General features: G+C 29.2%; 1 protein-coding gene across 1 annotated transcript; it reads right to left on the bottom strand.

Moving 5' to 3' along the window:
• Window positions 1–8,464: 8,464 nt before the first annotated feature.
• LOC111424961 (uncharacterized) lies at window positions 8,465–12,769 on the bottom strand. Its single transcript, XM_023058702.2, has 2 exons — window positions 12,594–12,769; window positions 8,465–9,387 (listed from the first exon to the last, which is right to left on the bottom strand). The coding sequence occupies exons 1-2, from the start codon at window positions 12,706–12,708 to the stop codon at window positions 8,537–8,539; spliced, it is 966 nt and encodes a 321-aa protein (XP_022914470.1). The 5' UTR covers window positions 12,709–12,769; the 3' UTR covers window positions 8,465–8,536.
• Between the last annotated feature and the right edge of the window lie 1,254 nt (window positions 12,770–14,023).

Raw genomic sequence — 14,023 nt, 5'->3', positions numbered from 1 at the left:
GTTTATTGATCCAGGCTACTTTCATCGTACCTTTAAACGTAGGAATATTTTCTGGGATCAGTTCGTCGATCATAGGGATTAGTTTTTCATCGATACGAAAGATCTTGATCCCTTTTATTGAGTTTTGTAAGACTTTTACTAAAGTATCGTAATCTGGTGTGGATACTTTTAATATACAACTAAGGTATGAAAAGTGTGGTAAGGTTGCTTGACAGACTTTACCACGCCGCAGTTATATCTAAGATATCTGATGCTTTAAAGAGCCAAAGTGTGCAGATTGTACTTTTTCAGTATATTTACAGAAGTAATTTTTATCAACAGACAAATTCTTTTTCACTACATTTATACACCGATACTGATGGGATATATTCCTGAGGTGCAACATATATGTATCTCGGAATAGATTGTATCAATTCTGTAACTACTTGGTGTTTTTCTAGCTGCCTTTTTTGCTTGGTAAGTATCTTACTATGTTCCCTCTATTCTTCCCTTTTACGTCTTTTATCTGGATCTGTTAACATTGATATCTTTTTTATTTTATCGTAATTAACTCTGCGATGATATCGCTCTCTATCCTTCAATTTAGCAATTTCATAAGCCTCAGGATCATTTTTTCGTTGCGCTCTCAGTTTTCTCAAAGCATCCCTCTTCTTTTAATTACATATTTTCTTTTACTTTGATGTTGTAACCGCAGCCTCACTTAAGACCTTACCTCTAGTTTTCACATTTTGGAACAAAAGAATAATAAAACGTAAAATCGAAATTATACTCAAAATTAGATCTCGTCTAAAGCAAGAGAAACATGGTGCATATAAATTTGGAAATTATCACATTTGAGCAGTTTTCTTTTTCTTTAACTTTTAACTAAATGTTGGATACATTGAAAATAAAATATTTACAGTACATAATGCGTTGTAACTGTTAAATGTGGCTGTAAATGCTACTGCCTAACATTAGTAACGGAGTTGAAATTCACGGAATTGAGAAAACGCGCTTTCAAAAATATTCAAAATTAAACTAAATTAGATTTTATGCTGATAGTTGCATACCGTGTTCGTATATTTTTTAGTAATTTACTTAATGTAATTACAGTAAGAAATCACTTAAACTTTACCTTTCACGACAGGTAACGGAGTTGAGAAACCGAATAGCCAGAAAATATTTGTAGAAATCAATCAAAATCTTGAATATATTCAGCGTATCAATTTTATATTTTTTAACAGTTATAGTGTCATACTAATATTAACTTCCCTATGCAGTGTTAACAATGAGCCGGGTAACCATGGCAACACGAATGTTTATATTAGAAGATGTGGTAACGGAGTTGAGATAAAAACGAGGGACACAACATTTTCGAGATTAATTTAAAACCAAAATGTATAAGAAATTGCAAACCATCTTCAAATCGATTTGTTAATTACCCCATATAAAAAAGACAGTAATAAAATGATATAATACTATTTTATTTCCGATTTAGAAATAGTTTTAGTTATAATTTTACCAGAGGGACACCTGAATATTTAATGAAGTGCGAACCAACTTTTAAAAATTTTTGAATTTTGTGTACATAAAATATTTGTTACTTTAATTAAGAAGTAATACTAATGAGTCTCACCATATAGCTTTTTGCTCGAATGAATGTACTTATCTCAGTATATAAGATTTGATATTAGAGGGACATTTTTTTAGCCCTTCTGAGAACGACCCATAAAGGTAATGTGTAGTGCTTCAGGGATGGAGAAATATGTCTTGTTGTGGTCGATCCGAGATTTCTTCCTGTTGGTTCCCTTTGGAAAGGGGCAGACGTTTCGCCAAGATCTTACCTGGCATCTTCAGTGCGTTGTCGTAGTTTTCTGTCGGCAGACTCTAAGAATCAACAGGAAGAACAGATAAAATCTCGGAGCGACCACAACAACACAAAAATCATATAATTTCCATAAAGGCAATAACAGAACCTGCTGAAAATCTATTAGGTGGCCCTAAATGTTATTATAATATTGCACAATACATCGTGCAAGATATAATTTTGTTGTGCTTTACTCCTAAATATAACCCAAATTATGCAGCCAGCTGATATGAGGGTATTGCAAATCATTGCCAATTAATTGATAGAAAATGTGATTAATGCCTTTATCAAATAATTCGAGTAAAATGTTATCAACATATAATCTACATAAATAAAACGCGTTCTCAGTTTATTAACTGTTGCGCCGGCTGAACGGGTCCATTGACTCAAAAATAATCTGCATGACGAATGAATTAAGTTGACTGGATAACAATCAAATTAACTCAAATGATGTTAAGTTAATCTGAGAATTTGTCGCATTGAAAATCTTACTTACTGATAGATTTGTGAAAAAGTGAGCTTAAGAATTGTTTGAAGCAAAGCTAAAAAGTTTTTATTAAAATTCATATTATAGCTTCAACATTTTTTTTCTTAAAAAATTCTTTTATTGTTTGTGAGGTCAAAAGCCGTCCTACGTAGTCCAGGAAAGAAACGAAAAATACAAACGTCGACCGCGAAGGTTACGCACGTTAATTTTAATACAGAACACACTCCACACGGGGCACACGGTTGGATTCATGGAAGCGGCAAATGCAAATTTTTTTAAAACCGCCTACTTTCGATTCGGTCCGCGTTTCGGGGGCCCCGGGTGCACACACGCGAAACGCCCCCCATGCTCAATCCCCTCCATTCAAGATCAAAGACCTTGGCGAAAACTTTTTTATTCTTAAAGGGGTTGATTCACTCTCTCATCGGCACAACAAAAAAAGAAAGAGTAAATAAAATAAAGCTAACGAATAAGGATCACAAAGACATGTATTGTCGGTCAATTCGATGTCGCTTTAATACATATTTATGTTACTGGGGAGTGTTTGCATGAAGAAATGACATTGGGAGGCCTTCGACAGAATTATATTTATTGTTAGTTAACGAGAAGTCAATTGAATAGTACAAAAGAAATTATTAAAAAAAAAATCTATATGAGAAGAGATTTTTATCTAAAAGCAAAATGAATCGTGGAAAATTCTCATTTTTGAAAAAACCTTGATATTCATTGACGTTGATTATTTTTAATTACTACCAGATGTGATGACGTCCAAATTTCTTTCTCAACTAAAACTAAATCACTTAATTAAATGCTCTTAATGATTACATATTAACGCATCCGATGAGGAATTGAACAGTTTCAAAGAAAAATTACATGGAAAAAAATTTTAACGGATTAAAAAATTGTTTCATTTGAAAAATACGTAACGCTCATCTCCACTCATCTCTTTCTGCACGCTTACAAATAAAACAACTTTATTTAATTTACTTTCAAGCTCGCGAGGAAAAATGGAATTTATTTTGTGCTTCACCAACGCGTTAATTGCAAGCGATTTAATTAAAAAGGATGGTAACGAAAAAAAAACATCCTTTTAAAATCCCAGTAGAAATTACTTCATTATTTATGATCTGTTAACAATAAGGTACTAAAACACGATTTAACAATTATAAATTGTTTGAAAAGAGAATTGCTTTGTATACAGTAGATGTAAAGATGAAAAATGATAGATAAAGTTGAAAATTATAAAAAAGAACTACAAAATTGTATATAATATATATTATGTGTTGCCGACCACAGCAAGTCCGGGATTTCATCCGTTCTTCCTGTTGGTTCTCTTTAGAAAGGGGTACGTTTCGCCAAGATCTCACCTGGCATCTTCAATGCGTTGTTGTAGTATCCTGTTAGCAGACTGAAATATTCGAAAATATAAAAATTGGAAGAATTCGTAGTTTCACAAGTTGCTAATGGAAAAAAAAACGTGATTCCGAGCATGATACAGAAAAACTTTTAGAACAAAAGTTTTAGCAAATTTTACCCTTTACACATTGCTATCTAACACTTTTACACTCAGATGTACCAATGTCGAGAAATATTTGAAAATATGAAAATTAGAAGAATTCGTAATTTCACAAGTTGCTAATGGAAAAAAACGTGATTCCGAGCATGATACAGAAAAACTTTTAGAACAAAAGTTTTAGCAAATTTTACCCTTTACACATTGCTATCTAACACTTTTACACTCAGATGTACCAATGTCGAGAAATATTTGAAAATATGAAAATTAGAAGAATTCGTAATTTCACAAGTTGCTAATGGAAAAAAAACGTGATCCCGAGCATGATACAGAAAAACTTTTAGAGCAAAAGTTTTAGCAAATTTTACCCTTTACACATTGCTATCTAACACTTTTGCTCTCAGATGCATCAATGTCGAGAAATATTTGAAAATATGAAAATTAGAAGAATTCGTAGTTTCACAAGTTGCTAATGGAAAAAAACGTGATTCCGAGCATGATACAGAAAAACTTTTAGAACAAAAGTTTTAGCAAATTTTACCCTTTACACATTGCTATCTAACACTTTTACACTCAGATGCATCAATGTCGAGAAATATTTGAAAATATGAAAATTAGAAGAATTCGTAGTTTGACAAGTTGCTAATGGAAAAAAACGTGATTCCGAGCATGATACAGAAAAACTTTTAGAGCAAAAGTTGTAGCAAATTTTACCCTTTACACATTGCTATCTAACACTTTTACACTCAGATGCATCAATGTCGAGAAATCTTTGCAAATATGAAAATTAGAAGAATTCGTAGTTTCACAAGTTGCTAATGGAAAAAAACGTGATTCCGAGCATGATACAAAAAAACTTGTAGAGCAAAAGTTTTAGCAAATTTTACCCTTTACACATTGCTATCTAACACTTTTACACTCAGATGCATCAATGTCGAGAAATATTTGAAAATATGAAAATTAGAAGAATTCGTAGTTTCACAAGTTGCTAATGGAAAAAAACGTGATTCCGAGCATGATACAGAAAAACTTTTAGAACAAAAGTTTTAGCAAATTTTACCCTTTACACATTGCTATCTAACACTTTTGCTCTCAGATGCATCAATGTCGAGAAATATTTGAAAATATGAAAATTAGAAGAATTCGTAGTTTCACAAGTTGCTAATGGAAAAAAACGTGATTCCGAGCATGATACAGAAAAACTTTTAGAACAAAAGTTTTAGCAAATTTTACCCTTTACACATTGCTATCTAACACTTTTACACTCAGACGCATCAATGTCGAGAAATATTTGAAAATATGAAAATTAGAAGAATTCGTAGTTTCACAAGTTGCTAATGGAAAAAAACGTGATTACGAGCATTATACAGAAAAACTTTTAGAACAAAAGTTTTAGCAAATTTTACCCTTTACACATTGCTATCTAACACTTTTACACTCAGATGCATCAATGTCGAGAAATATTTGAAAATATGAAAATTAAAAGAATTCGTAGTTTCACAAGTTGCTAATGGAAAAAAACGTGATTCCGGGCATTATACAGAAAAACTTTTAGAACAAAAGTTTTAGCAAATTTTACCCTTTACACATTGCTATCTAACACTTTTACACTCAGATGCATCAATGTCGAGAAATATTTGAAAATATGAAAATTAGAAGAATTCGTAGTTTCACAAGTTGCTAATGGAAAAAAACGTGATTCCGAGCATGATACAGAAAAACTTTTAGAACAAAAGTTTTAGCAAATTTTACCCTTTACACATTGCTATCTAACACTTTTGCTCTCAGATGCATCAATATCGAGATATATTTGAAAATATGAAAATTAGAAGAATTCGTAGTTTCACAAGTTGCTAATGGAAAAAAACGTGATTCCGAGCATGATACAGAAAAACTTTTAGAACAAAAGTTTTAGCAAATTTTACCCTTTACACATTGCTATCTAACACTTTTACACTCAGATGCACCAATGTCGAGAAATATTTGAAAATATGAAAATTAGAAGAATTCGTAGTTTCACAAGTTGCTAATGGAAAAAAACGTGATTCCGAGCATGATACAGAAAAACTTTTAGAGCAAAAGTTTTAGCAAATTTTGCCCTTTACACATTGCTATCTAACACTTTTGCTCTCAGATGCATCAATGTCGAGAAATATTTGAAAATATGAAAATTAGAAGAATTCGTAGTTTCACAAGTTGCTAATGGAAAAAAACGTGATTCCGAGCATGATACAGAAAAACTTTTAGAACAAAAGTTTTAGAAAATTTTACCCTTTACACATTGCTATCTAACACTTTTACACTCAGATGCATCAATGTCGAGAAATATTTGAAAATATGAAAATTAGAAGAATTCGTAGTTTCACAAGTTCCTAATGGAAAAAATGTGATTCCGAGCATGATACAGAAAAACTTTTAGAACAAAAGTTTTAGCAAATTTTACCCTTTACACATTGCTATCTAACACTTTTACACTCAGATGCATCAATGTCGAGAAATATTTGAAAATATGAAAATTAGAAGAATTCGTAGTTTCACAAGTTGCTAATGGAAAAAAACGTGATTCCGAGCATGATACAGAAAAACTTTTAGAACAAAAGTTTTAGCAAATTTTACCCTTTACACATTGCTATCTAACACTTTTACACTCAGATGCATCAATGTCGAGAAATATTTGAAAATATGAAAATTAGAAGAATTCGTAGTTTCACAAGTTGCTAATGGAAAAAAACGTGATTCCGAGCATAATACAGAAAAACTTTTAGAACAAAAGTTTTAGCAAATTTTACCCTTTACACATTGCTATCTAACACTTTTGCTCTCAGCTGCATCAATGTCGAGTAATATTTGAAAATATGAAAATTAGAAGAATTCGTAGTTTCACAAGTTGCTAATGGAAAAAAACGTGATTCCGAGCATGATACAGAAAAACTTTTAGAACAAAAGTTTTAGAAAATTTTACCCTTTACACATTGCTATCTAACACTTTTACACTCAGATGCATCAATGTCGAGAAATATTTGAAAATATGAAAATTAGAAGAATTCGTAGTTTCACAAGTTCCTAATGGAAAAAATGTGATTCCGAGCATGATACAGAAAAACTTTTAGAACAAAAGTTTTAGCAAATTTTACCCTTTACACATTGCTATCTAACACTTTTACACTCAGATGCATCAATGTCGAGAAATATTTGAAAATATGAAAATTAGAAGAATTCGTAGTTTCACAAGTTGCTAATGGAAAAAAACGTGATTCCGAGCATGATACAGAAAAACTTTTAGAACAAAAGTTTTAGCAAATTTTACCCTTTACACATTGCTATCTAACACTTTTACACTCAGATGCATCAATGTCGAGAAATATTTGAAAATATGAAAATTAGAAGAATTCGTAGTTTCACAAGTTGCTAATGGAAAAAAACGTGATTCCGAGCATAATACAGAAAAACTTTTAGAACAAAAGTTTTAGCAAATTTTACCCTTTACACATTGCTATCTAACACTTTTGCTCTCAGCTGCATCAATGTCGAGTAATATTTGAAAATATGAAAATTAGAAGAATTCGTAGTTTCACAAGTTGCTAATGGAAAAAAAACGTGATTCCGAGCATGATACAGAAAAACTTTTAGAACAAAAGTTTTAGCAAATTTTACCCTTTACACATTGCTATCTAACACTTTTACACTCAGATGCATCAATGTCGAGAAATATTTGAAAATATGAAAATTAGAAGAATTCGTAGTTTCATAAGTTGCTAATGGAAAAAGACGTGATTCCGAGCATGATACAGAAAAACTTTTAGAAGAAAAATTTTAGCAAATTTTACCCTTTACACATTGCTATCTAACACTTTTACACTTAGATGCATCAATGTCGAGAAATATTTGCAAATATGAAAATTAGAAGAATTTTCACGGACTTAGTCGTGCATCTCGCAAGATATCTAGTTCTAGGTTTAGTGTTAGTTCTACTTGTTGTTCAATAAAAATATACAACAATCTAACGCTTAATAACAATTAAAACTAGAACTAACACTAGACTCACTCAATACAGCTAAACCGGACTTGTGAACTTGGAATAACATGCAAAACTAGAACTAATACTAGAACTATAATAATGGAGAATAAACTTTAATGGACTTTTGACTATAACAGACCCTTCGTTATATTAATCCGTTATATCGAGGTTTTCCTGTATATATTTCTAAACAAACGATTCTTTTTTTCACAATATAACAAACTGGAAAACCAGAATTAACAGCAATCAAGTAAATATTTATTTTGCAAATAATTTAATCATAAGTAGAACACGTGCCAGTTTACATTTTCCTAATATCAAATTTCGAAATGAGTCAACACAATTTTTTTTCTTAGGAATGCCTACTCAATCCAAAAATACTCGAACCTTTCTTTTTCCGTTTCGTCTTCACGTTACTCGCATTCAAAGAAATAAATCATCATCAATGTCTACACAGTTTCGTAAATAATTCAATAAATGTTTCTGTTAAATCAATATTATTGAAATATATTGTAATAATCTTTTATCATGCATCATAATATGGTGTGATCTTTTTTCCCACCTTTGTTTACTTTAACCTACATAAATAAAAGTCCAAGATAAATGCAAACAAAATTTTATTTTTAGTATTTTGTTTCTTTGTTATTATAAACATTTTTACATTTAGTTTAATCATGGTGATAATGTTGCGAACGTTGTAACACTTGGTCCAAAAACACCAAGGAAACTTGGAGTAATTCTTATAGAAAGAGTGGTGGTGTGATGTATGTGAGGAGCATAATCAAAAATCCATTCGGTTTCAATATCCCTAAAAGTTCCTAAAATTTCACCGGTTGAAACGTTGGCTATTTCCCCATAATAAACAACTATGCATTCTTCGTAGAAAACTGGGGGTCTCCAAGTTATTCTTAAAACGTTGCTAATTTGAAATGTTAGAGCAGAAGCTGGACCGGGATCAGGGGTAAACCGATCAGTAACAGCATTTTCAGTCCATGTTCTACCTCTATTCCCATTAAGAATCGGCGTTAAATGCATCGTAATCACTCTACATAACAATCTTTGCTCAACATAATTAAACTTACGGATTAATTCAGTTGTCGTTGTGTTTTGTATTACAATATTAGTGTCCATAAAAGTGTAATACATTTCATAATTAAATCTGCAGTTTTGATAAGGATAAGCTGGAAAATATGTAACGATGATTCTAGTAGAATCTCTCATCCACCACATATTTTCAAGTCCAAAGTTTTCGGTTGGAATCTCTGTCAAATATGTTGCCGAAATTGCATTGGTTTCAACTCCACTATCATCTGTGCTTCTGACGAAAACTCGTACTTCCGTGCAAGGTTTTGGAAGATCAATAAGAAAGTCTGGACGCATTGTTCTGATAGTTTGTGAATGGACGCCGTTCAAAAACACCTCAATTATTTGAAGAATAAAACATTCTGTATGGTGAACAGTATATGATAACCATAAACGACCTGCGGATTCTGATATTGTCAAATTACTCGGTGCATATAAAGCTGAAAAAAATAGACAAAAATTTTGATAAGATACTTAATTTTCTCGTGTATTCAGATTAGTATTATCATTACATTATTCAGATAAATTAAGACTCTGGAACTAGTACCTAGGACGGTAGCAACTCTCAACAACTTTTTTGTCATCACCAGGGCACGGAACTTTTGTAACAAAACGATTTCCCCCCTCCACTCGTTCTCAGAAAATCTTGATTAAAAGAATACCATACTGTTCAGTGGGAAATTAAAATTTCAAGTTAGAAAAAAATTGTGTTAACAAAAATTGTTCCTGAAACAATTCTAAACAAACTTTGCCAACAACTTTTTTTGATTTAATCAATAATTAAGGAGATAACCTCAAAATAATAATTTTTAAATTTTTATACATAATTACACTTAGATGGTTAATTAATAGAGATGTAAAAATTTTTTATTAAGATAATTGATTCAAAATCGAAATTGAAACAAATTTTATTTAAAACATTTTTTAATAAAAACAATAATTGTTGAGATAATTAATTTTGATAGCATACTATTCAGAGGGAAATTAAAATTTCAAGTTAGCAACAAATTTTATTAACAAACACTGTTCCTGAAGTAATTCTAAACCAATTTTGTTAACAACATTTTTTGATTAAATCAACAATAAGAATATAACCTCAAAAATATTAATTTTTGTAGCATACTGTTCAGTGGGAAATTAAAATTTCAAGTTAGAAAAAAATTGTGTTAACAAAAATTGTTCCTGAAACAATTCTAAACAAACTTTGCCAACAACTTTTTTTGATTTAATCAATAATTAAGGAGATAACCTCAAAATAATAATTTTTAAATTTTTATACATAATTACACTTAGATGGTTAATTAATAGAGATGTAAAAATTTTTTATTAAGATAATTGATTCAAAATCGAAATTGAAACAAATTTTATTTAAAACATTTTTTAATAAGAACAATAATTGTTGAGATAATTAATTTTGATAGCATACTATTCAGAGGGAAATTAAAATTTCAAGTTAGCAAAAAATTTTATTAACAAACACTGTTCCTGAAGTAATTCTAAACCAATTTTGTTAACAACATTTTTTGATTAAATCAACAATAAGAATATAACCTCAAAAATATTAATTTTTGTAGCATACTGTTCAGTGGGAAATTAAAATTTCAAGTTAGAAAAAAATTGTGTTAACAAAAATTGTTCCTGAAACAATTCTAAACAAACTTTGCCAACAACTTTTTTTGATTTAATCAATAATTAAGGAAATAACCTCAAAATAATAATTTTTCTGTTTTTATACATAATTATAATTAGATGCTTAATTAATAGAGATGTAAAAATTTTTTATTAAGATAATTGATTCAAAATCGAAATTGAAACAAATTTTATTTAAAACATTTTTTAATAAAAACAATAATTGTTGAGATAATTAATTTTGATAGCATACTATTCAGAGGGAAATTAAAATTTCAAGTTAGCAAAAAATTTTATTAACAAACACTGTTCCTGAAGTAATTCTAAACCAATTTTGTTAACAACATTTTTTGATTAAATCAACAATAAGAATATAACCTCAAAAATATTAATTTTTGTAGCACACTGTTCAGTGGGAAATTAAAATTTCAAGTTAGAAAAAAATTGTGTTAACAAAAATTGTTCCTGAAACAATTCTAAACAAACTTTGCCAACAACTTTTTTTGATTTAATCAATAATTAAGGAGATAACCTCAAAATAATAATTTTTCTGTTTTTATACATAATTATAATTAGATGGTTAATTAATAGAGATGTAAAAATTTTTTATTAAGATAATTGATTCAAAATCGAAATTGAAACAAATTTTATTTAAAACATTTTTTAATAAAAACAATAATTGTTGAGATAATTAATTTTGATAGCATACTATTCAGAGGGAAATTAAAATTTCAAGTTAGCAAAAAATTTTATTAACAAACACTGTTCCTGAAGTAATTCTAAACCAATTTTGTTAACAACATTTTTTGATTAAATCAACAATAAGAATATAACCTCAAAAATATTAATTTTTGTAGCATACTGTTCAGTGGGAAATTAAAATTTCAAGTTAGAAAAAAATTGTGTTAACAAAAATTGTTCCTGAAACAATTCTAAACAAACTTTGCCAACAACTTTTTTTGATTTAATCAATAATTAAGGAGATAACCTCTAAATAATAATTTTTATATATAATTACACTTAGATGGTTAATTAATAAAGATGTAAAAATTTTTTATTAAGATAATTGATTCAAAATCGAAATTGAAACAAATTTTATTTAAAACATTTTTTAATAAAAACAATAATTGTTGAGATAATTAATTTTGATAGCATACTATTCAGAGGGAAATTAAAATTTCAAGTTAGCAAAAAATTTTATTAACAAACACTGTTCCTGAAGTAATTCTAAACCAATTTTGTTAACAACATGTTTTGATTTAATCAATAATTAAGGAGATAACCTCAAAATAATAATTTTTCTGTTTTTATACATAATTATAATTAGATGCTTAATTAATAGAGATGTAAAAATTTTTTATTAAGATAATTGATTCAAAATCGAAATTGAAACAAATTTTATTTAAAACATTTTTTAATAAAAACAATAATTGTTGAGATAATTAATTTTGATAGCAGTTACTATTCAGAGAGAAATTAAAATTTCAAGTTAGCAAAAAATTTTATTAACAAACACTGTTCCTGAAGTAATTCTAAACAAATATTGTTAATAAAAATTTTTGATTCGATCAATAATTAAGAACAATCTCAAAAAAATTTTTATATATATATTTTTATATATATTTTTTATTGAGAAAATCGTTTTAGAATTTAATTTAGAACAACTTTTTTATTAAATTTTCTGCTGAGAACGAGTGGAGGGGGAAAATCGTATCGTTTTGTTACAAAAGTTCCGTGCCCTAGTCATCACAGAATCTAAATTGCAGATTTGAGTCTTGAGGCTAAAAAATTCAAAATTCCGAGAAGACATCGGACTTTACACTCCATCTAGTTCAAATTCGAGGCAGAAGTCTGAATTTTTTTATGCGTAAATTGCAAATTCCAAAAAGATAAAGATTATATCGGATTGAGTCTAAAAAAAAGGTTGGAAAAAAGTTTCTAATTCCTTTTTCACGCTCTATATTTTCAATTTGTTAATTATTTATGAAGATATTATATAAAGATATCTGATACTTACAACAATCTGGTGTATTTTTGGAAACTCTTGTTTCATTTTGAAATTGCTTTGAAATACTTAAACCAAAAAGGCTTACTAAATTTAAAACAATTAATATTAGTTTTAAATGTTTCATCTTTACGTATCGTTGATGTACTAACTGATGTATTGATAGATTAAGATGTGTACGCGTGGAGATGCTGTTTATCTACTTATAGTAAATTAATCTTTCCAACAAATACGTGTCTCGGTCTTATTAGATAAAAAATTATAAAATGTACTTGAGATTAAAAATAACACAAGCACATAAGATAATCTGTATACATTTTCTTCGTGACAACGAGCTTAAAAAATTTCATGTATAACTTCCGCCAATTATCCTTGAATCCTTGACCATGTAGTGTTAATAACACTAATATAACATATGTGAACCGATCAACATAAGCATGAGTTGACACAAGCAGCAACCTTGCTTATTGATACATCCATAATCGCCTATTTTGTAGAAAAACGTGTTTTAATGTAGGTATTCACATTTTTGTTTTATAATAATAATAATAATAAACTGCCTTTATTTCCAGAGTAAAGAGAACAAACAATAATAATAGTAACTATAGTTACTATAATGCAAAATAAAGATAATCAAAAAAGAATAAAAAACAATATTTAAAAAGAAAAATAACTTAAATACAAAACAGGTGGAAATCCTAAGGCGAAGTTCAGAATGCGACCATAATATGGCCCGCTTCTGCTCTTCCACTTAACCTTAAAAATAATTGCACTTTTATTCAATCGTAGTACATGCCTACTCCTAAAAACTAAAACTATTAATTGATTCTGCATTATAATCTTCATTTCACTTATAATCTATCTTATATATGAGCTAATAAAATAAAAAATAATATAATGAAATAAAACAAAAACAAATTATTCCACTTGCATTAAAATTAGATTGATCCACTAGAAAGCAAACAAGAAGTCACTGTCGCTCAAATAAATGCCTAAACAATAACGTTCTGAAAGTACCCTCCCTTTTGGCCCTAATGGTGACGGGGATAGAATTATACAGCTTATAGGCACAGTAGCTAAACGCACGACAAAACAGAGCTGTACTATGAGCAGGCGGATTAACAACATTTTTATTTCTAATATTTATACTGTGTAGATCCCCTCTAAACTGAATCTTTTTACTCAAATAATTAGGCGAGCCAGTTGTGACAACCTTGTGATACAGCATTGAAGCCTGTAGAGTATAACGATTGTGAATATTCAGCCAAGTTAACTCTTTAAGCTTATGAGAGATTCTTTCAAATTTTTTAATTCTGAATATATATCTCATACAAGCGTTCTGCACTCTTTGCACTCTCAATCTATCCATGGAATCCAAACATGGATAGTAGACAGGAATACAATAATTAAGCAAAGACAGTACAAAACATTCACAAAGCACC

The sequence above is a fragment of the Onthophagus taurus genome, chromosome 6 (assembly GCF_036711975.1).
Source record: "Onthophagus taurus isolate NC chromosome 6, IU_Otau_3.0, whole genome shotgun sequence".
NCBI lineage: Eukaryota > Metazoa > Arthropoda > Insecta > Coleoptera > Scarabaeidae > Onthophagus > Onthophagus taurus.
This window is presented reverse-complemented; position numbering and strand designations above follow the sequence as displayed.